The following is a 21,578-nucleotide window of genomic DNA, read 5'->3' as shown; positions in this document are numbered from 1 at the left end:
TTTTTTTAGCGAGGCCTAGATGGAACCGAAGTCGCAATAAGGCCATGCTCTGTCATTGGCTGATTCCACTGTCGCTTGGCTCTGACTGTTTCATTAGTGTAAAGGCTGTGCTCAGTTGTAAGCTACTGTCTCAGCCACATAAGCAGGATGGAAAGTTGAGCTTTTTGAGATGGGATAATTGCTGGCACGTTCAGTTAGCTGAACCTGCCTTAAAAAGATTGAAAAGTAATATGCCTTGGCCTGCACTGCTTTCACTCAACACATTTCATTGCTGGTGCCATAGCTAAAAAAAAATAAAAACAAGACACATAAGGAAGATGCTAATTGCCTGCCCTGTGTAACTTTCTTACGTGTCTCACAGGGAACTCCGTTGTATGACTACCTTATCGGTGAGGAAATGTTTTTGTCAAATGAGACACTGTGATAGTGATTAAGCTATGCATATTATTCATCAGCCAAGATTTTCACATATGCATTGTGCGAGCATCAGTCACATACATACGATTTTCTTGTTATTTGTGAAGCTTCTTTGGTATGACGACTGAATTTTAAACAAGCGCTTGCATTAGGAGTCGGTCGTGACCCAACTCATCAACCGCATAACTGTCTCAATAGTCACTGATCATTTTCTTATGCGGATTGGTTGCCAAGGGGAGGCAAGTTGGTTGCCCAGGGAACGTGGGGGCGGTTTCCGTGTGAAAGCATGTCATGCAATCTGGCAAGAGGCATGCTGCTCTGGTATGTTTGAATGTCACCTGAGCCGAATGGCATTCAAGACTTGGAATGGCATTCAGATTCAAAGGACTCTCACGGTGTTATGCGACAATTTTGAAATGCACTTGAATGCTTTAGCGTTCACTCACTGTATTTCAATGGCATCGAGTTTGGCTTTTGTCCATTCGCTTATTTTCATTTGTAAAACAATTCGATGATGGTGTCTGTGGTCACCATAGTCACATTAGACTGACAATGACACCAGCACAATCGACAGCCGCATATTATTCTAGTGTAACATGTTTTCAGGCCAGTGACACTGACAGATCTGGTTGGCGGATGGTCGCCTTTCATGTCCTTGGCAGATCGGCAACTGACACATTGATTAGGCGACGGCGCGAATACAGCCGCTGACCGATATCTCAGACTCAGCGAAACCTGGAGAATGGTCCGAATAATTGAACAGTCTGAAAAATCCGTAAACTTCAAAAAATTAAATCTTTCTGCGAAAAACCGGCTTTAAAGATCCCAAACTTCAGCGCTCCCTACATTCCACTTGCAAGCGATATCAGACTCTATCCGAGCCACGGCCATGCCTTCGTCATGTCCGCACCACCTCGCGTCACGATACGAGACGGTGCGACACGGCCGCAGGTTTGGCTGTATGGTCTGCATCGTGACAAATGCAGGTGATGCCCAGCTGACTCATCTGAGCTGCAGCTATGAAACGGTGTGGGCGTGCGACACCAAAGGAACAGTGTACATGCGCATTGGTTCCTTACGGCCGCCTGCACCTCGAACGCTACCTCCGGCATGGGTGCCCGTTGAGTCAGGCTACCAGGAAGAGTCGCCTTTCATATCCGCGGTAAGTGGCCTTACACTGCTTGCATTCGAACGCTAGGTGGGTTTGTGCAGCAGTGCCTAGTGGTAAAGTCAAGGCAACATGATGACCTATTGATGTCTGCATGACAATAGCGGCTTGACAAATAGCACCAAAGTGACTGCGTCACCCTTTGCTGTCCTCTTTCAAAGTTCGCTTCATGGTTTACGACGAGTAGCACTGTAAACATAGCGAGGGAAGAACGCAGGACAAAGACGAGACGGGACAAGCGCCCAAGCCTATTTTACAACCTGCCCAAGCCTATTCCATTCTAGCACTTCTCCCGTCTCTTCTTTGTCCTGAGTTCTTCCTGCACTATGTTTGCTGTGTTACAGTGAATTACCAACCTGCCCAAGCCTACTCCATTCTGATTTCCATGAGTCTAATGCAGACATGAAGTTTTACACAAATTGCTCAAAACTACCACAAGTCGTGTTCTCACAGAACTGCGATGCATTTTCTGTTCGCCATCTGCTGTGAACCGTACAACTATCAAAAGTTGCACGCACTTGCACCAAATGATGTAGCAGCGAATGCATTCACTGTTCTGTGAGTACGTGGGACTCGTGCTGCTTTCATGTAGGCTCTTCTGACATCACAACCTGCCAAAAACCTAAACTGAAACATGGGCTAGAAAAATAAAAACATTGCATAACAAATGGTCTAAAACACATTTTGGCGTGTCTTTTTCAGTTCTGTCATTTCTAAGTCCCTATGTGCTGTTTCAGAAATAACATGAGCGCGTGGTGTACCTACTTCTTTGAGTCTAGAGCCATAGCAGTTTCCTTCATCAGCTTCAGTTGGGGACATTTTGTTTGTTGCTGAAGATGTGAAGAAATTTTTGAGGTATACATATACTATTTTACATGTTTTTTTTCTCAGATAGTATTTGGTAGAATACAGCAAAACCTCATTAAGGCGTACCTCTCAAGAGCACGGTAAAACTGCGTTCAAAGTGGTAGTCCGTCCTAACCAAAAACAGCTTAAATATATCCACTGACCTGGTAAAAGATGATTCATGTGGTAGTATTCCATGAAGGAAGGCACGTGCGGAAGCTTTTATTCATGTAGGACCAGAGAAAGCCATGATGTCTGCCAACAAGGTGGTCTCACAGCTACTAGGGCAGCCTTGAAAGCACTTAAACCAGGTCCCGATCACTCTAAGCAGAACTAAGCAAATGTGCCTTAATGAGGTTTTACTGTGTATGAAAGTGTTTCATGAGTATTCAGAAAATTACGTTTTGACTGGGTCTGTAGACCCAGTCAAAAACTGCCTTTGACAAAAACTGCCTTTCTTAGTTTCAAGATCGGTATGAGCTGATTGCATATGCTATGAAATGGACTTGAAAGTTATTTTGAATTATGACTGCTTTGTTGAATAAACATTTTAAGTGTTGTCGGTCTTGTTGAATGTGGCAGACGGGTTAAATTTTTTATGAAAATTCAAAAAAAGAAACTCTGATAACATCAACAGTTCTCACATGCATTGCTGCATGGAACTACTAGTGATCCAAGCCATTGAGCCAAGCCAGCATAACTGAGTTAAGCCAGCTAGGCAGTCTGTGTCGCGAATACTGCACAGGATACACTCCTCGGAATTTTTCAGGCATTGTTATAGACGCTGTCACAAGTTGCATGCATTGAAGGTGCATTTTCCTTGAATATATTGAAACTCTAAATGCAAATGAAATGCAGGGAGCGCCATCTATTGGTGGCGTCTACTGCCTTTATTTTCTCGAGGTAAGTGATAGTTAATGAAGTGGTCCCTTGTGTCCTATGAAGTCAAGGAGCAGTGTTTTGTCTTGGCACTACAAATTCAAAGCAGTCATCAAAAAGTTCTGTTGCATCTGTATCCTGAGCCTTTTGATGAATAAACTGCATGCAACTTGCTTGAGTAATGCATATTCAGTTCATGCGCCACTTACATCTGCAAGCATGTTCACAGCACCGCTGTCACCCGTCGGACCTATATTTTTTTCGTTTTTGCTTCAGCAAGGCCTTTTGTTGTCTTGTGCTTGTGCTGTGTGCACATATCTGTTATTCAGTGTGCAGAAATGTGCTCGCATGTTGGCCGCCACCGTACAAGTCTGTCGCTCAAAAGTGATAGCACCTACACCCACAGTCAGAAGCTTTATGTACATCCGTCTTTGCTTGCACGTAGTACAGGGTCGCTCAGTAAGAAAGGGAACGCGTGAGTGCGTGTCCGCTGCTGCTGAGAGTAGGTTAGAATCGGCATCCAAGGTGCATACGCAATAAGCACGGCCAGCTGCTCTTTCTGCGCATGCGCCTGGTGGCACCCCTTCTCGCCAGCGCTCAGCAGTAGTGCTTCACGAAGCACAGTGGCCACGTGCTACCGTGTTCCCTTTCATATTGAGCGACACTGTACATAAGCAGAGCTTGAGCAATGTGCCCTTGATGCAGTGCAATGAAATTTTTTCGCCAGAGTCGCATTTCATGAACTTTTGACGACGAGTGAACATTGATAAATGAGCTAGGCTTTAAAGGATCTGCGACAGCTTTGCTGTTTGATTTAACTTGGGGTTCAGTGTCAGCCAGAAGCAGCATGCTGTTTTTATCCCATGGCTATTCGAAGTGAAGGCAATCATAGTACTATAGCAAAAGGTCAAAAATTGGGTAAAATTGGAACATCTTTATTTATGACAAAGTAGAAGCTTGGGCGAGTTGGTGGCAGATCATTCTTAAAACAGCGCGAAAAGACACAGATGCAGAGGAGAGACGTACACACGACCGCTCGTGTGTATGTGTCTTCTCTGCATCCGTGTCTTTTTCACGTTATTTTAAGAATGATTTATTTACAACATTTCCAAAGCTTCCTTAAGTGTCTTTTTTATTTCTTTTTGGCCAGTAGAGTCTTCATTGAATGAGGGTCTCATGGCCGCTGCCATTGCCCGACCTGAAATTTTTTGGAAGCCTACCTTTCTAATGCAGTGATGACTGAAAAGGTTGAAAATATGCTGGATCCGGCATTTTGTCGTCAGTAGAGACAATCTCAAGAAAAAGCTTTGTACCATTTTTTGTAAATATGTACCTATCAAAGGGGCCTCACCCTATTCTCTAGTGACGGTGTCATGTCTCTATTTTATTGTTATTCGTTTTTGCAGCTTTCTCCCCTGCCCTAGCCTTTGTTCTGTCGTCTTTGTTTTTGTTTTTGGGTCTCTTCAAGGGTTTTCTTGGTCATATGTTTTGCTGGGGGCAGTTTGAGTTGTTTACACCCATCATGTTTCGTTTCCGTTCTGTCTTCTGGCAACACCCAAGTCCACGTCAGAAAACCCCTTTTCGTTGCCCTTTGAGATTTCAAGGTTTCTGAAGCCCCATCTCACAAAGGTAGGTTGGGCGTGACGGGCATTCCTCTGCATGTGTCAGCAGTTCTCTAACCCTAACCTTGCACTTTTCCTCTCATCGCATGCCACTGACCACTCTTGGCACCCGTAGACGCAAGTCAGTTGCACGGTCTTTTCCTTTTTGCAACCTCAAATGCCTGCTGGTGTCTTCGGTTTTGAAGAAGTTGTTTTCGGTCTCCTCGGAGAAGTGCAGCCTTTGCACTGCATGTTTTCACTGGCGTGTGTTTTCTTCGCATGAAGACTCGACAAACTTGCTCCGTTCTGAAAATGAGGGAGGTAGGGGACATGCATAGTATACTGGTAGTGCCCTCTAAGTTCTCAAAAATGAACTAGTGTAAAGTAAAACTGCAGCGTCACCCGTTTGTAGTATCCCTGTCATTTAATCCACATAAAAATGTATCAAGTTTTCTCTGTGAACTACCGTGTCCAAGTAGGCAGAGCTCTGTTCCGCTACAAACGAATCGCCCTCTGTAGTGGTTAACGTAATGTATCCTGTGCGAATGTGTTTGGCCTGCTTGAAATACTACTCGGCACAGTGCTGCCTCAACTTTAGCCTTGTGAAAGAATACTAGAAGCCATCTTTTCAGCAAGTTGCAAGAAGCCTAACTACTATGGCACCTTGACTGTTGTGTCATAGTGTGCTTTCTAGCTCTGTGGAAGGTAGGCCTCACATATGTATGAGAGGCCTTGTTTGAAGGTTTGCAGTAACCACAAACAATCTTTTCATTTGTATGTTACTGGTCATAAGCAACTTGATTTTTTGTATGCTAATCGCTGACTTAGTGATTGTAAGTTTTATTCCTGAGGATGTGTGGGAAAAGGTATTCCATGTTTAATGCTCGTTGACATGCCCTTGCCCAGCAGCACTTGAGTCAGTTTTGTTTCTTATGCAGCCTCTCTTTTTGTCTAAAAACTAAATATGCAGATTTTTTTTTTTGTCTTAATAGTTTCAAGCTCACCCTTAGTTCTTCAAAGTTTACTGTACTAACCAGCCTGTGTTCTTGTGTGATTGCATGATAACTTTTTACTTTGACATGCTCCTTTCTTTTCACACACTAACAAATACCTTGGGGCTAGTCTTGCAGAGATGCCTTATGTGCTGCCGCATGACAGAACCAGGGGCTAGATGTCTTGCCATGTCATATACTGAGTGCAGGAAGCAAGATAGGCTGAGGCTATACTTAGACCATGTAATGACTGGGATTTATGTAATAGCTGCCACAGCATATTTAGTTGCAGGCAATGGTGCCTTTCTATGTCTGTCACTTGTATTAATGTGAGCAGCACACCTCGCCCCTGCGGGCAATGCATTTTGAAGGCTCTCTGATCGCGTGCTTTACAAGTGTGCGCATTGAGTGGTATTCTGTCACCCAGGTATATGTGGGTCCCCGCAACTTCATGGTCTGGGCTATTGACAATCGCAAGCGCATCTACGTCCGCGAGGGCATCTACCCCGAGCTGCACATCGGCACCAGCTGGGTGGAGGTGCCTGGCATTCAGGCGCGCCAGCTCTGTGTCAGTGAGAAGGCTGTTTGGGCGCTGACACCATCAGGAGAAATCTACCGCCGCTTTGGAATCTCCAACAACAACTTTGTTGGGGACTACTGGAAGAGGATTCCGGGTCACGCCACCTGTCTCGCCGGTAAGTGAGCAAGTACTCTTTATAAGCATGATGGAACATAGATGACTAGTTCGTGAGGTTTTCTATATTTAGCCCTATAGTGGTTGCCTGAATCAGAATGTATGGAAAGCTATGAGCTACAGCTCATGAGCATTGACCTTGGTGGATTCATGCCCGTAAGTCCGTGTGTATGCTTCTGTTGAGTTATTATGTTTCTTAGGGACAGCCTAAAAACCGTAATAGCTGAACCACAGCATATAACCAGGTATTCCGCAGTTTATATTGTTCATGAGCCCACATATAGTGCTGCCCAAACTCATCAGAGGAAATGAAAGGCATGGAATAGACATCACATGTTGCATTTGTCTTGGTCCTTTCTCCTGCTTGTGCGCCAAGTTGCGCCACATAAATGTTTCCTGGAAACTATTAAAAGATGGTGCCACAGGCACTGTCATTGGAGGAGCTTTGAAGTGCAGACTACCCAGTTTGAGTTGAGTGCAGCGAAACTATTGTAACTGTGTCTTGTGATTACGATAATAGTACCCCAGTACCACCAGTACCAGTGCTCCAGCATCACATAGTTCAGGTTAAGTAAAACCGAAAGTGGGTGAGTTGGTGAGTGTTCATGATGAAAAAAATAGCACGAAGGAAACACGAAGGCACTTCCTGTCCAGCTTTCGTGTTACCTTCACCCTATTTTTTCATCACAGTCCACTGTGCACATACCTCAACTGTGTCTTCAGGGCAGGGGTTCCTGTAAGTGATGGGGTGCAGAATGACACCCTATGATGTGTGAATCTATACTTCAAAGTGGAGAACTGCAGAAACATTCAGCTACATTCTGTTGAAGCTTAATGGGCGGCTTTTTTGCCATGCAGCTCTATCACGCTAACTGAAAGTCCAAATGCAGCTCCAGCTTTTAAGCGAATGATAGACGTTGTGGTTGTTGGATCACTGCAACAGGTTAAGCTACCCCTCCTGGTGGCAAGGAACTTCTGTTTTCAGGTGGCGAGTAGCACTGGGCTATGTTAAGCTGGATTTTCTAGTCCGAGCTGTATTTATTTATGACACTAGTTTGCATTTTTTTTGCATTTGTTTGTGTTTGTGCTTATGCACGGTGTGTCAGTGGCTTTTACCTTTTTCCAGCTGTTTGTTTAACATTGCCATTTCACTTATATGTTGCAGTGTCTATCGACGACAGGCTCTGGTCCGTGGCCACGGATGGTTCTGCGCTCCAGTTGTCAACCTGTGAGCTGCCATCACGCATTAATGAGATGGACACTCTGGGCCTGTCTGCCTCTGCAGAGAAGTCCGACGCCGACATGGATGGATGGGAGCTTGTCTGACACTTGCAGCAGTGCACCTCGAGAACATTCGGGCATTCTTATACAAGCTGTGGCATTGTTAATAACAACGGTTGTAAATGGCCAACTGGCCTGAACTCTCACTTCACATGGATGCAGCTTATAGTGATGTGTTTTGACAACCATAATGTCTGGCTGCGAAACTTGCCTGGTTCGTCCAGAGAAAAGTGAAGTAAGTAGGCCATTTTCTGCACAGTGGCTTAACCAGTAATGGGCTGCATTGCTTGAAAAGACATCTGGCACTAGCTGTATTGCTAATAATTGAAAGCCAGCATAAGCTGGTATTGGAGAACGCAGCCAGAACTTTTCCTAGTAGCAGGCAGTGGTTTACTTGATAGGCTGTACAATTATACATTGTGATCTCGAACTGCTGTAGAGAACAAATATTTGTATGTCTTGGACATAACAGGCTATTTTTCCAACCAACTGTGCTATGAAACAAAAACCACTACCAGTTGCAAATTTAGCATATTTTTAGCATCGGCGACTTGGCAGTTTAAAAAAAGAGGGGCATTTATAATGTCCTCTATTAGCAAGCCACACCCTGTACGTTATCATTGTGCTCTGTGAATTGACACATCATTTTTTTTTATTTTACTGGCTTCTTTTTCTTCTGTGTTTTGTAGGCATTCTAAATGGCATTAGAGGCAGGTCTGACTATGTTGGAGTTGCAGTGGGAATCTAGACAATTGCTGTCCTGTTCCAGGCAAAACTAGGAATGATGTTAGACGTTACAACTTGCCGCACTTGGGCTAACTCCTTCACTTATGGAGCTTTGTTATGCTTTGCTCAATGTTTAGCTGGTAGTACGTGTTTTGGCACTTTTTTCCTCGTCTTTTGAGGAAAGGAAAAGGTGCTTGTGAAGTATAAATTCTATTGAATTTAATGTACTGTAGCCTGAAAGGCAGATTTTCTGGGCATGTTTCATACATTTTTTGCCTTGTTATTATTTTGTCAGACTTGGCAGTTTTGCCTCCGTGTGATTTATCAGATTGCACACTGCTCAGTAGGTTCTAAGAACCATGCAGATGTCATGTTGCTGCACATTTATTTATTTCTAAATGCACATGGTAGCAGCAATTATGGCATCAGTTGGAATGAAATGGGTGGTGCTGTTGCTGTAAACTTCCCCCCGTTTTTTTTTTAATGGTGGCACCACAGAACGCGTTGCCTTTGGTTTCATGGTGTGTTCACATGCAAAAAAAAATATTTTTTCTTCCTGTTTTTGGGTGCTGGAAAATCAGGTTCTGGCTGAAATGGCTTGCCTGGAACATTCGGTGTTCGTAGAAACTTTTGTTTTGAGACATTTTAGAAATTGTGCTTTTGTGGCGACTTGGAAAAGGGAAGAAAAAGAAGGGAGGCAGCGCTACTAATGGTTTGAAACTTTGTTGGTGCTAGTATCAAGTGCCTGCAGATCTTGCAAATAAGGTGTCCATTATATGAGAGCAGTGATTAATTCAAAGGAGTTGTGGAGTTATATTGTGCAGTGCCGTCACTTGCAGAAAAAAAAGCTACTGTTCTTGTCAGGGCAGGGCAATTTCTTGTGACCAACTTAGTAAATGCAATAAGCCTGCTTGTGCTCACTGTTTCCCAAGAATGGTGCTTTTTGGAATAGCTTGTACACCCTGTAGTATGTAGAGCCTTCTTCGTTTCATTTGTAGTGGCTTTGTCATTAAGTACCAGTCCTGTGATAGTTATAATTGCGTACCATGCTTTGAATGCAGGTTTATTCGTGTGTTGTGACCATTTGAATGGTTGTGCCGTGCATGCATCCTTGCCTTGGGTATCTTGCCTTAGGATAGAAACAGGACTCAACAAAGAACACTTGCATCGGAGAACTATACCTCTGTTAGCTTAGGAAATAGCTTGTTTTTTTTTTTAAATCATATATTGCACTACCGGTTCCTTAAATACCCGTAGGGTTGATATTTCTGTGATCTTAATTAAAATATAGTATCCACATTCATACTGTTTCGTATGGCCACCTTAGCTTTTTTTTGCCATATTTTTTTGGGGGGTTAACTTGTACTAAAGGGAAAGCTTTCCTTTTGTAAATTTCAATTTGAGAGGGATACTTTAAAGGGTTTTGAAGAGAGACCAAAGGGGCCACATTCTTACGCAAACTTTTTGTAATCTTTTTTTGTAATAAAGATGTAGCAGCATGTAAATGTAAAGAGCAACAGGTGTAGCGGAGGATGTATTCACGATGTATGCTTTAGTTTACGTATATCAACCACCAATTTTCGATGTTTAGCCTGCACAGTGCTATATATCGCACTCTAAATGCCATTTTTAGGTAAACAAGCTTGTTTTGAATGCATTATCTTTGAGCTTGATGCCTTCAAGGTGAGAGTTTTACAATACCTTTTGAATCGCTAGATGGTCTAGTGATGGATACCATTTTTGACTGCAGCGCTTGCCTTTGGATATCTCATTTAAGCAGAATGGCATTAAGGTATGTACAAATGTGCCTGCAATACAACCCATTCAACAAGGCCTTACAGTTTTCTGCGACTGCGCCAGAAGTATTTTCCTACGTCACTCGGGCATCTAAAGGTGCCGGTGATGCGGTACCATGGCCATGCAAATGTAGCTTTCAGTGGCTCCAGATTCACTGTTAATATAACGCACTGACTCATTGCTGGCAATTATTTCATTTTTTGTTTGCGAATAAATTTCAGTAGGTATGTGGACTTACTTGGGACAGCTGAGATGTATGAAAGCAATGTATGTGCATTTTTTCATACCAGTGACATTCCACCCAGCTGTATGGCAATACAGTTGTTTTTGAGATCTGTATACCTCATGCAAGCATCCTTTTGGATACTAAATGTATTCAACCCTTTTGGTTCTGTGCTTGTTTGGGGCAAAGATGTCGATTGTGTGTGTATTCCCCCCCCCCCCCCCCCCCCCCCCCCCCCCCCCCCCCCCCACCACCATATTTCGTTTCTGCACTGGCATTGGTTTCACTCGTTTCTCAGGTAGGTTCATATGATTGTGACAATAAAGAGTTCTGTGACAACCCACTCATAATTTGTTTCTCATACAGTCTACTCCATTCAGAACTTGTGCGTTCAGAAATAACAAACAAAATTTGCTGTGGTTCAACTCAGCTAAACCTAGTAAGACGAGCGAAAGCTCTATTAAGCATGCTTAGGCATTGTTTGGCTTTGTTTAAACTTTATTGCATATCAGCGGTGTGGCTTGGGAGTTTCTCTATTAAATGAAGGATGTCTTGCCATCCATGAAGTAGATTGCCACTGTTTCAGTTTGGTTCACCTCTACGTCACAACCTGGCGAGAACATGTGGAAGGCCAGGTCTAACTAACGCTAAGCGCTTTTTTATTTGCCACACGCATCTGGCTCTCTCTTTTTCCAGTCCAATCTGATGCCTTTCTGTATCATATACATCAGATTCCGCTTGACGATACATTGTTGAAGCACTAGTTCCGGCGCCTTGCTCATCCATGGCTTTGTGTGAAGGTAAGCACATGCCACAAGCTTTTATACAGCGAACGGCGTGTCACGCGATTTGTGGCAGTTGCGGAGTGCCGTCGGCTCCGCATACGCAGCTGTGGCGAGGTGCAGCGAGTCACGTGGTTCGATAGTAGAAGGCGAGCGAGCGCCGTTGGCTCAACGTGCGCAGCTGTTGCGAGTCACGTGGCATGACGTCAGAGCCAAGTCTTCGCTCCTCCTGGTTTGAAGGTGAAATTTCATAGCCACATGACCTTCAGCTTTGTGCGGGAGGAGTATAGCTTTCGCTCTAAAATATGAATGGAGGTTGGGAGATGGAAAATTATTTATAAACTGAGACATTGAATGATATACCCACTGCTGCTTCTGCCTTCGTGGCAGTGCTCTGTTGGGTTTATTTTCCTTTTGCTGGCTGTTCACACACTTGATCTTGCCTTACATTATGGTTTCACTTGATTTAATGGGCACAAATGAGTCTAATCATAGTTCACAGCAGTACTTCGGCATTTATTAAAAACAATGTTCACTCTATAGTTTCGTCTGAAATTTCATCAGAGGACATTAGTGTCACAGCAGAGACAGTTTGAAAGGCTGGAACTGAAGCACAGTGGGCCTTGTTATAACCAGTATATGTCTGTGGTGACATGCATGTCGGTAGTATTGGTAATATGCAACTTTATTTTGGGACTCAAACATCTATTAGGCTGGCCGCCTGTCGTATCGAGGCCGATATACATTTTCAGTGAGAATGCTGTACTGCATACACAATGATGCACAGGATGATGCACAAGAACGGCATATCATCGGTAAAGGGTAATCGCGTCACTAGCCTTGCATGAGTACTGTACGTGTCGCCAGAGGGTGGCACGGTTTCCGTCTTTACCATAGCAACCGTAGGAGAGAGTGGCCATGCGTTCTAATTCTAGAGCGCTCTGTGATGTACCCGTGATGTAGCTGCTCTGTGATGTGATGATGTAGAGCGCTCTGTGTGTGTACCCAGACACCTACGATTCGTCCTGCCCCTTCTGTGGAGCAGTTGGCACACTCTTTCACGCGGTTTGGGAATGTCAAGAAAACCCAGACTTGGACAGCAATCCCGATCCGACTTATGAGCGCTGGGAGGCAACCCTTCATAGCCACAGCCCCCTTGACCAGAAATCGCTGGTTGAGAGGGGCCGGATTATGATGGCGACCAATGGGTTCTCGTACTGAACCCACCCAGTTTTTATGCTCTGAATAAATGTTTCTCCTCCTCCTCCTCTGCGAGCTCTTAAAGGACTATAGACACCTAATTGCGCGTTTTCTTCTTTAAGTGATGTGTTAGACATTAGAATGCATGGATTACCGGGTGGTATTTGCCTGCAACCGCTATATAATTTATAATTGAATTTCTTCTCTCATGCTGTTTCGGTTTCATCGACTGAAAGGCGACTGTGACGTCAAGTTGATGTTTTGGTAACGTGATCTACTATAAAAACTAATATAATAGTTGATAGGTCGTTTTAATTCACTAGGACATTTAATCCAGCCTCTTCCAAGACCTGGAATGACAAAAAATGACCTGTCAGTGATTATATTAGTTTTTCTGGTGGACCACATGGCCAAAACATCTTGACGTCACAGTCGTCGTTCGATCGATGAAACCTAAACAGCGTCAAGAAGTTCAATTATAAATTATTTAGCGGTCGTACGCGAATACCACCGTTTGAACGAAGAAAGCACGCAGGCAAAAATTTGGTGTCTATAGTCCCCTAAAGAAGATCATTGTTGTTCAACTTTTTCTTTGAAGACAGGTAGTATGCATTGCGAGCACTAACACTTAAAAGTTTGTGAAAAATCAGTTGCCCAGACTCGAGTCGCGGCCGCTCGCTGCGTGATGGACGAAAGTGTAAGGGACATTTAAGTCAACTACATATAATTATTGTTCTCGGTAACAATTCATAGTCTGAGTGAAAATGTTACAGCTAGTCCTGCAGCAAAAGATGTATTTATCGGCGAGAAATATTCATTAAAAATCTTCCCGCCAGTCGATTCAAATTCGTGACGCCCTTCACAAAATTGACGGGTTACCACCGAAAGTGAATAGCGATGTAGCGCAGCCTCTGAGATTCGCAACTTATAAGCAGCGTTGACACGTGTTTTACTTACGAAATCGGCCGGATGATGGCGACACCTGTGTTTCATTTCTTTTTGTCTTTCACATACTTTAATAGCTTAATAATTGGTTTTTGGGGAAAGGAAATGGCGCAGTATCTGTCTCATATATCGTTGGACACCTGAACCGCGCCAAAATGAAAGGGATAGAGGAGGGAGTGAAAGACGAAAGGTAGAAAGTGGTGCCGTAGTGGAGGGCTCCGGAATAATTTCGACCACCTGGGGATCTTTAACGTGCACTGACATCGCACAGCACACGGGCGCCTTAGCGTTTTTCCTCCATAAAAACGCAGCCGGCGCGTTCGGGTTCGAACCCGGGAACTCCGGATCAGTAGCCGAGCGCCCTCACCACTGAGCCACCGCGGCGGGTCTTTTAAAGCTTACAAAAACTCATTTTTGGTGAGAGTGGTCTGTGTTAGTAGAACGCGGTAACGTATCGATGCAGGCCATAACTTCTATTTCAGCACCAAACCTGAACGTCCATATTTTAGGCATTTATTATGAAGCAAGTTGGATACAACTTAAGTCTGCAGTGAAGCTCCGCCCACATTTAGGACCATAGCATAGAATTCCTCAGCGCCGTGTTTGTCTCCTGCTCTTTCTGGTCCTGTTGTCTAGTGCTGTTTGAATTTTCTTGTTACCATGGAACACCAACTCGCCCAGTCTGCCTTCCTTCTAGAATTCCTCCCCGACAAAAAAGTAGTCAGTTGTTAAAACTTCCTTTTTTACCTAAACAAGAAGCTAGTCACGATAAAAAAAATCGAAGCTTTAGAATTTTGTTAGATATCGCTTGTGTATTACAGCCAAACATTAAAAAGTTGATTTCGTTTACTATTTTCATTATCCAGCGGAGTACACACAGTGCGCCGTGGACCGTGGCCCAAGGTTATCAACTGCTGTTTTTTTTAAGTTGCATCCTACTTACAGCAGACATTGCGATGTAGTTCGCAGGTGAAAATCTGCGTCGAATTCGTTCGCGAGCGTCCACCACTCGCTATACTATCGAGGACATAGAGTTTCTAAATATTACGGGGCTGACAGGCCGGCACTCGCACTCGATTATGATAATGTTCGTCACTCGTATTCGCCGCTTTTCAGAGCTGCCTACTAGAAGGCCATACCAAGGGCGTAGCCAGGGGGTGGGGCCTAGGAAGCTCAGCCCCCCCCCCCCCCCGAAATTTTATTTTTTTCTGTCACGCACGCACCGCTGACCTAAACAACCACCGGCGCCTGAAGTCATTCTGGATTTTGTCACCTACAATGCCTTTTTCAGACTAGAAAAGACATTCTGGCCCCAACGGGCAATTACGAAAATGTATGACTATTCATATCGCAAAAATTTGTGCCGTTCATTGTAACAGTTAGCATCGTGATCAAAATTACCATGCGAATACGAAAATTTTGAGGACATCAATAACAGATTTTGATTAACCTTGCTCACTGAAAGCCCTGCCCACGCGGTGTTTCCCAACCTACACACTCGGATATTGGTTATTTCAACTTGCGGCATCATTCGTGGCTTTCGTTTGTCCTTCTCTTTCCTTTTTGTCTACTTGCTTTTACTTTTTATTTGAATCAAAGGAATACCCTTCTGTAATTATGGGTGCAGGTCGCCGTGCAGGCAGTTAAAAATACATACTTTCGCATTTATTTTTGCATTGTTCCTCTATTATTCTAACTATATGGTGCTGTCGCGACCGCAGCATGGCTCAAGTACATATCGCGACTTCTGCTATCATAGTTTTGTTCTTGCCTGGGTCGTCTGTCTTTCCGTGTCTAAACTTTACTATCTGCGATTGCGCAAGATGTTTATTTGCCCTGTTTGACGCATTGTATACAGCGACTTTTGCTTCGATACGGAGATTTAAAGGAGACACGTGTATTTAAATATCTTGTTGCGAGGTTTTGTGCATACATACAGTGACTGTTTCCAGTGACACTTGTCCTTTGTCAAGTTGTATCTTCGCATTTGTAATACTCGATTTTATCGTCGCACTTCTAATGTATATTTTGCATAACTCCTCGTGTATACATGTGCTCGCTGTTGCGACTAAAATTTCGGGGCAGTTACTCGCAATACATGACCGGTGACAGCAGCTGCTGCGCTGTACACTGGAACGAAGGACAGAGTCATTGAGATTTTTCCCTGGCCGTTGGATATGTTCAAAAATCTAAAGGTTCTTGAACGACAAAGATTCATTAAAATGTTTGTCCTCTGCTTGCTCATTTAATATCCTTTATGTTTTTCACCTCAGCGCCATGCACTGCTTTGCTAGTTTCGGACTGAGATAGTTTAATATATTTTAGACTTCGTGGGATATTTTCTTTACTATTTAAATACGCAAAAGCATGGAACCATTGGTATCAGTTATGTCTGCCACGATTTTGAAGTCATAAGGATACATTCTATTATTTAAAGAACACATATTTCACTCGTCTAGACAGTGTGTATAGTGCTATCTAATACACAATGGCATTGTCAATGGCAATGCCGTTATTATTCTTGCGTTTGATTCATCCACAAATTCTATGAGGAGGCCGCCCTGCAACATGAGCCCCCCCCCCCCCCCCCCCCTTCCGAACAAAATTTCTGACTACGCCACTGGGCCATACTGAAGAAATTCGAATGGTCGGACAAGACGCTGTAAACTTCAGCGAACACTGGGGAGCGCCTCATCGAATGAATAATAATAATAATTGGTTTCGGGGGAAAGGAAATTGCGCAGTATCTGTCTCATATATCGTTGGACACCTGAACCACGCCGTAAGGGAAGGGATAAAGGCGGGAGTGAAAGAAAGGAAGAATAGGTGCCGTAGTGGAGGGCTCCGGAATAATTTCGACCACCTGGGGATTTTTAACGTGCACTGACATCGCACAGCACACCGGCGCCTTAGCGTTTTTCCTCCATAAAAACGCAGCCGCCGCGGTCGGGTTCGAACCCGGGAACTCCGGACCAGTAATCGAATGCCGTGACAATAAATTAGTCTAATGTTGTGGAGCGGTGAAAAATATAGGGAGTAAGCTCCGGGAGCATTCATCACGCCTGTGCGGGCTATGAAACAGTCCTTCTGTGTATGGTAAAATCTTTATAGGGACCGGAATCCTCCAAGGTGGAGTATATTTGTAATAAGGGTGTAATTATTCATTGCCATCCACCCAGGCGCTGTCATACGGCTACAGAGGAAAGCTATACAGCTTTCACAGAATCTTTGTAGTTAAAGATAGGTTAGTCCTGGTTCATGGTTAGCCCCCGGGATCACCGTTTCACCGGGACAGTTACACATGGTATTTATTACACTGAAAATATGTTCTAACCGGAACGGCTAGCGTATGCTAGGGCGATAGCGAATTGATCAATTACTCAAAGTGAGATCAGTGTTGGTTAATTTATTATTTATTATTATTTATAAATACTGCAGCCCATTTTTTCTGGGCTATAAAGGAGTGGGTATACGAGTATGAGGCGCCAGTCTCTAAAGTCAACACCAACATAAACAAGCGAATACCGTACGCACGCAACAGCAAAACACGCATGCAGACAATCATACAATACACTAGCTATAGTCATCGATGTACTAGTCATCACTTGCTCAAACACCTGGTACCGCATATCCTCTGAGGTGCGGGGCGTTTGTTAATCGTCCTTACCAGACGGGTCAGAAATACCAACCATGTTTCTTTGTCAGTAGACCATCAGATATGTAGGTCCGCGGAAAAGTTTTATTCACAATAAATTAACTGTTGTAAAATGTTCATTCTCGTTGATGCACGCGGATTGTGAACACAGGTGGCTGTTCGCGGTGTCACAAGGATTTTTTGCGACAATATGCGACGCAAACCAGCGAGTAGCGTTGGTTCAGTAACCATTGGTTATTTTGGGGTTAAAAGAAGGCATGAACTCATATTCGCGAGTCAGTCTCACTCTTATTCTGGTAAAAGCTTGTGGTTTGAGACGTTAGGATGCCACGGCCTGACGAGAGAGCAAAAATTAGCGGTGGTTTAGCACTGGTTAAACTTGGAGTGACGCGACAGCTACAGCTGGCCGAATGGAACTTAGTTGAATTGCAAAGTCAGTCTTTCACCACTCCGTTTCGCTGGGCGTTCCTTCTTCATCTTTGTCCCACTTGACATGGCGCATGCGCACAGCTGTTGCAGCTCGGTTTCGCCGGCGCGCCGCGCCGCCGGCAGCAGCAGCTGCTCCACACCACATGGCTGGTCACGTGACCAACCGCGTGACGAACCACGTGACCAGCCACGGCGCCGCGGCGCCGGCAGCTGCTCCGCACCACGTGACCGTGGCCGCGCGGCCACGCTGAAAGCTCGAAATGCTAGCGTAACGTAGCTATCGCTACAAAACAGACACGGCACGAAACATACGCTGTCTGGCGTACCGCAACCGCTTGTGCCTGTTTGTATGGGGGAACAACTAGATTGTTGTATTGTCGGATTGCACAAAACAGATCTATGAAAGTATTTGCAGCTCTTTTTGGTGGTGTAGAATAAGAGCTGTGAGGACACGTACATTCTAATACATTTTACGCGTTTTAATAATTGCAGCACCCGGACAACTAATGAGAGCAGTCTAATCAATATGAGAGTCGCGTATTTTGTTCCTCGCAGTCATCCTATTATCTATAACCCCACCGTTAACCTATAGCCTGCCTGGCTGGGCTGCGTCGTAGAGCTGACTGCACACTAGCCTTGGCACAAAAGACCGAGGAGCTGCTGAGCGCCTGATTTGTCGCCAAACAACGTGTTTCTCTCTCTTAATGTTAGTGTCTCCAGCGTTATATCAGATTTTGCTGATTGCCAACGAATAAGAATGCTTCCCACTAGCTGTTGAAACTTGTGAAGGATTATGTAGTCATTTAGATTAATCGATATACGGGAATTTGGGGAGCCCGGGAAACTTATAGATGCCAAAAGCAACTGAATTTTGTGGATAGCCTACAACTCTCCTGCCGCAATGATGATGGGTGACATGTTACACCGGTTAATTGTGCTTTCTACCTGGAAGTCTGGATACCACCGCATTCCGTTCTTCGCACAGACGCCTTTCGTGAGCAAGCCTGCGGGGCGTTGCGGTCCGACTCGTATGTCCGATAGTTTCTCTTTCCCCTTTTTTGAACACTTCTCTGTTCGCTCTGGCGTCGATCCGGAATAATGCCACGAAAACGAGTTTTTTCCCCTCATTACTTGTTAATTATACTCAGCAATGTTTCCTAAAATGCGAGCCATGGGCCATCAAGCTTTCGCCTCGTCTGGTTTGTCGACTGCCGAACTTGGTAACTACTGCGCTGCCTGTGAATGCTTGACTCGCTTCGGCTCCAGCTAGGCAATATTTATTGCACAAATATACTGACATGGTCACTGAACGGCATATAAAATCCGTTCCCGAGGTCGGGTGCCAGTGAGCATTATGGAGCAGAAAGTGTCGCTGCGAGAGACAGAGCATTGTGCTCCTTTTTTTTTTTTGAAGCGAAAAGCTTCACTACGCCAGCTTTTCGAGCCGTCAGCAGGGCCGCACATTTGACCTTGAATGTAGCTAGAGGTCAGCGGGGCCGCATGTTTCACCTTGAATGTTGTTCGAGGTCAAACCATGAGCATAACTGGTGGTAGTCAGGTTCGACACATGACGTCAGCTACAGCAGCCACACAAACGACTGTTACGCCATCTATCTCGACTTCGACCTGTGGCTTTGGACCTTTGACCTTCGGTCAAGCGGGAAGGTGTCTGCCGGCATCGCATGCGCAGGTCACGAAAGTGGGTTCTGCATAAAACGTCGGTGCATGCACTTTGATGCGTTCAGCATAACGCTAGGTGTGTGCGATGCGACGCCTGCCGTGGAGACCGCCAGTCGCTCGACCACGAACGTAACCAGGGAGATGCAGCTTTTCGCTTTAAACCAGTCTTAACCGGAGCTAAACCACCAGCACTTTTTTTTTCTATAGAAGCGGTTCCTCACAGGTAAATTTGCCGGTTCGTTCATTTACTGCCTCCGCATTCTACATAGGCGTTCCTCAGTGTTCGCTCAAGTTTAGAAGGCCTTGTCCGACCATTCGAATGAAAGCTGGCGCTCTGGTAATGCGTTACTCTCGGCGTTGTATTCGTTTGCTTTATTTCTTTAGCATGCACTTCCAGTACGCTGTTCTGAAAAGCGGCGAATACGGGCGACGAGCTTTATCATAATCGAGTGCAAGCGCCTGGGAAAGCGAGTGCCTGCAGTGTCATCCCCGAATGCGTCAGCAGCGTTTCGGAGCCGCAACGGCGCTTAGTGGCACACTACAAACAACTGATAAGCAGCGGCTCGGAGCAGAAAATCGGCATGCTTGCGCATGCGCCGTTCTTGTCACCAAACCGCCACGAGAGCGCGCAGCAATGCGCTCCGGGCTGGAGTCGCTTTTCTCCGGGCTGCTCCGAAAGAAACCGTGCGGGAGGGTCCGGTGACTTCTGTCTCCGATAGTACTTCGGGATCTGCTTTGTATCGGTGAGTGTATTCGCCCCTTTTGTAGTGCGCCCTCGCTTCCACGCTGAATTTCGGCCCCTCACAGGCGAGGTGACTCTGCTCTCGATCGCGTGCGCGACGTTTGAGCAACGGCGTCATGTGACTTGGCGGCTTCCTGTCTATACCGACTATTCGCGCATTCCGCGTCGTCCGCTACCCGCCGCGGTGGCTCAGTGGTTAGGGGGCTCGGCTACTGATCCGTAGTTCCCGGGTTCGAACCCGACCGCGGCGGCAGCGTTTCCATGGAGGCAAAAGGCGCCCGTGTGCTGTGCGATGTCAGTGCATGTTAAAGATTCCCAGGTGGTCGAAATTATTCCGGAGCCATCCACTGCGGTGACTCTTCCTTTCTTCTTTCACTCTTTCCTTTATCTCTTACGGCGCGGTTCAGGTGTCCACCGATATGTGAGACAGATACTGCGCCATTTCCTTTCCCCGAAAAACCAATTATTATTGTTAGTGGCATAGCACTCATAGTAGGCAATCCCCGCATTTAGCCTTTGTGTGTGTGTGTGTGTTTGTCTGAAGCCTGTATTGTAGCGCAGGCTGCCCACCTGCCCAGGTGTACGTGTGTGTGTGCTGCCCACCGCGGTAGGTGGCAGTTAATTGTTGCTTGGTCGCGAGAACTTGCAACCTGTGTCTCATATGCCGGGCCACCGATGGCAGCACCTGCCATTGCAAGCCAGTGACGCATCGCTTAACCACTGTGCTACTGCGCCGGGAGTATAGTGTGAGGATTCCCAGTGATCTATGAATCTAAAGCAGAGAATGACCAATTACGCATACATGGGCATTCGCTCATTATCTCTATTCGAACAACTTCCATCTGGGACCAATGGATCCGAAGATCGGCCCCGAAATGAAAACCAAATTCCCAGTTGTCCTAAGTACGCAAATCGACCGGCAATATTTTTTGCACCCGCCGCGAAACGCACGTTAAAGATCCCCAGAAAACGTGCAATAAAACCGCATGTTCCCGATGCAAAAGCAACTTTTCAAATTGAAATATGAACTCGGGCAGAAAGTAAACCCTAAAAGCACATAGGCGGAAGTAGACAGACCAATGGATTTCCGACAGCTGTCGAGTGCTAAACGGTGGGGAGGTGTCGGCTGCTCTGCACTGCGTGGACGCTCTGAAGCCACGTTATTCTATTCAGCCAATTGAAGCGCAAGCGGCACGTCGAAAACAAATTCAAAACTCTGGCTCCCGTAGGACCATACGGTCCGGTGTCGCTCACTTGCACTTTCTGCGCTAGGACTAACTAGCACGCGTTAGTGATGATGCGGATAGTTGACCAAACTGGTAAACTTCCGCTGCCCGCCGCGGTGGCTCAGTGGCTGTGGCGTTGCGCTATCGTAAACAAGAGGCCGAGAGTTCGAATCCGGCCGCATTTCGATGGAAGTGAAATGCAAAAGTGCCGCCCACCGCCAGTGCGCACGCGCCGATTGCTCCAGATGCGGCAGGCGTGCACGCAGCAGCTGCCGAGTACCTGGCGCCATCTGGC

General features: G+C 45.5%; 1 protein-coding gene across 5 annotated transcripts in view; it reads left to right on the top strand.

The window, feature by feature from the left end:
- The window catches only part of LOC144133435 (tectonin beta-propeller repeat-containing protein 2), a 34,817-nt gene extending 26,450 nt beyond the window's left edge, over positions 1-8,367 (top strand). For 3 of the 5 annotated variants that reach the window (XM_077666529.1, XM_077666531.1, XM_077666532.1), the window contains exons 16-19: positions 1,404-1,579; positions 4,871-4,939; positions 6,331-6,598; positions 7,763-8,367. In XM_077666529.1, the coding sequence (XP_077522655.1) occupies positions 1,404-1,579; positions 4,871-4,939; positions 6,331-6,598; positions 7,763-7,923 (674 nt within the window). In that variant the 3' untranslated portion in view covers positions 7,924-8,367. Of the gene's footprint in view, positions 1-1,403; positions 1,580-3,289; positions 3,335-4,870; positions 4,940-6,330; positions 6,599-7,762 lie in introns of all 5 variants that reach the window. The other 2 variants (XM_077666528.1, XM_077666533.1) reach the window with 2 other exon arrangements.
- Positions 8,368-21,578: the final 13,211 nt, after the last annotated feature.

This window comes from Amblyomma americanum, chromosome 5 (genome assembly GCF_052857255.1).
Source record: "Amblyomma americanum isolate KBUSLIRL-KWMA chromosome 5, ASM5285725v1, whole genome shotgun sequence".
NCBI lineage: Eukaryota > Metazoa > Arthropoda > Arachnida > Ixodida > Ixodidae > Amblyomma > Amblyomma americanum.
This window is presented reverse-complemented; position numbering and strand designations above follow the sequence as displayed.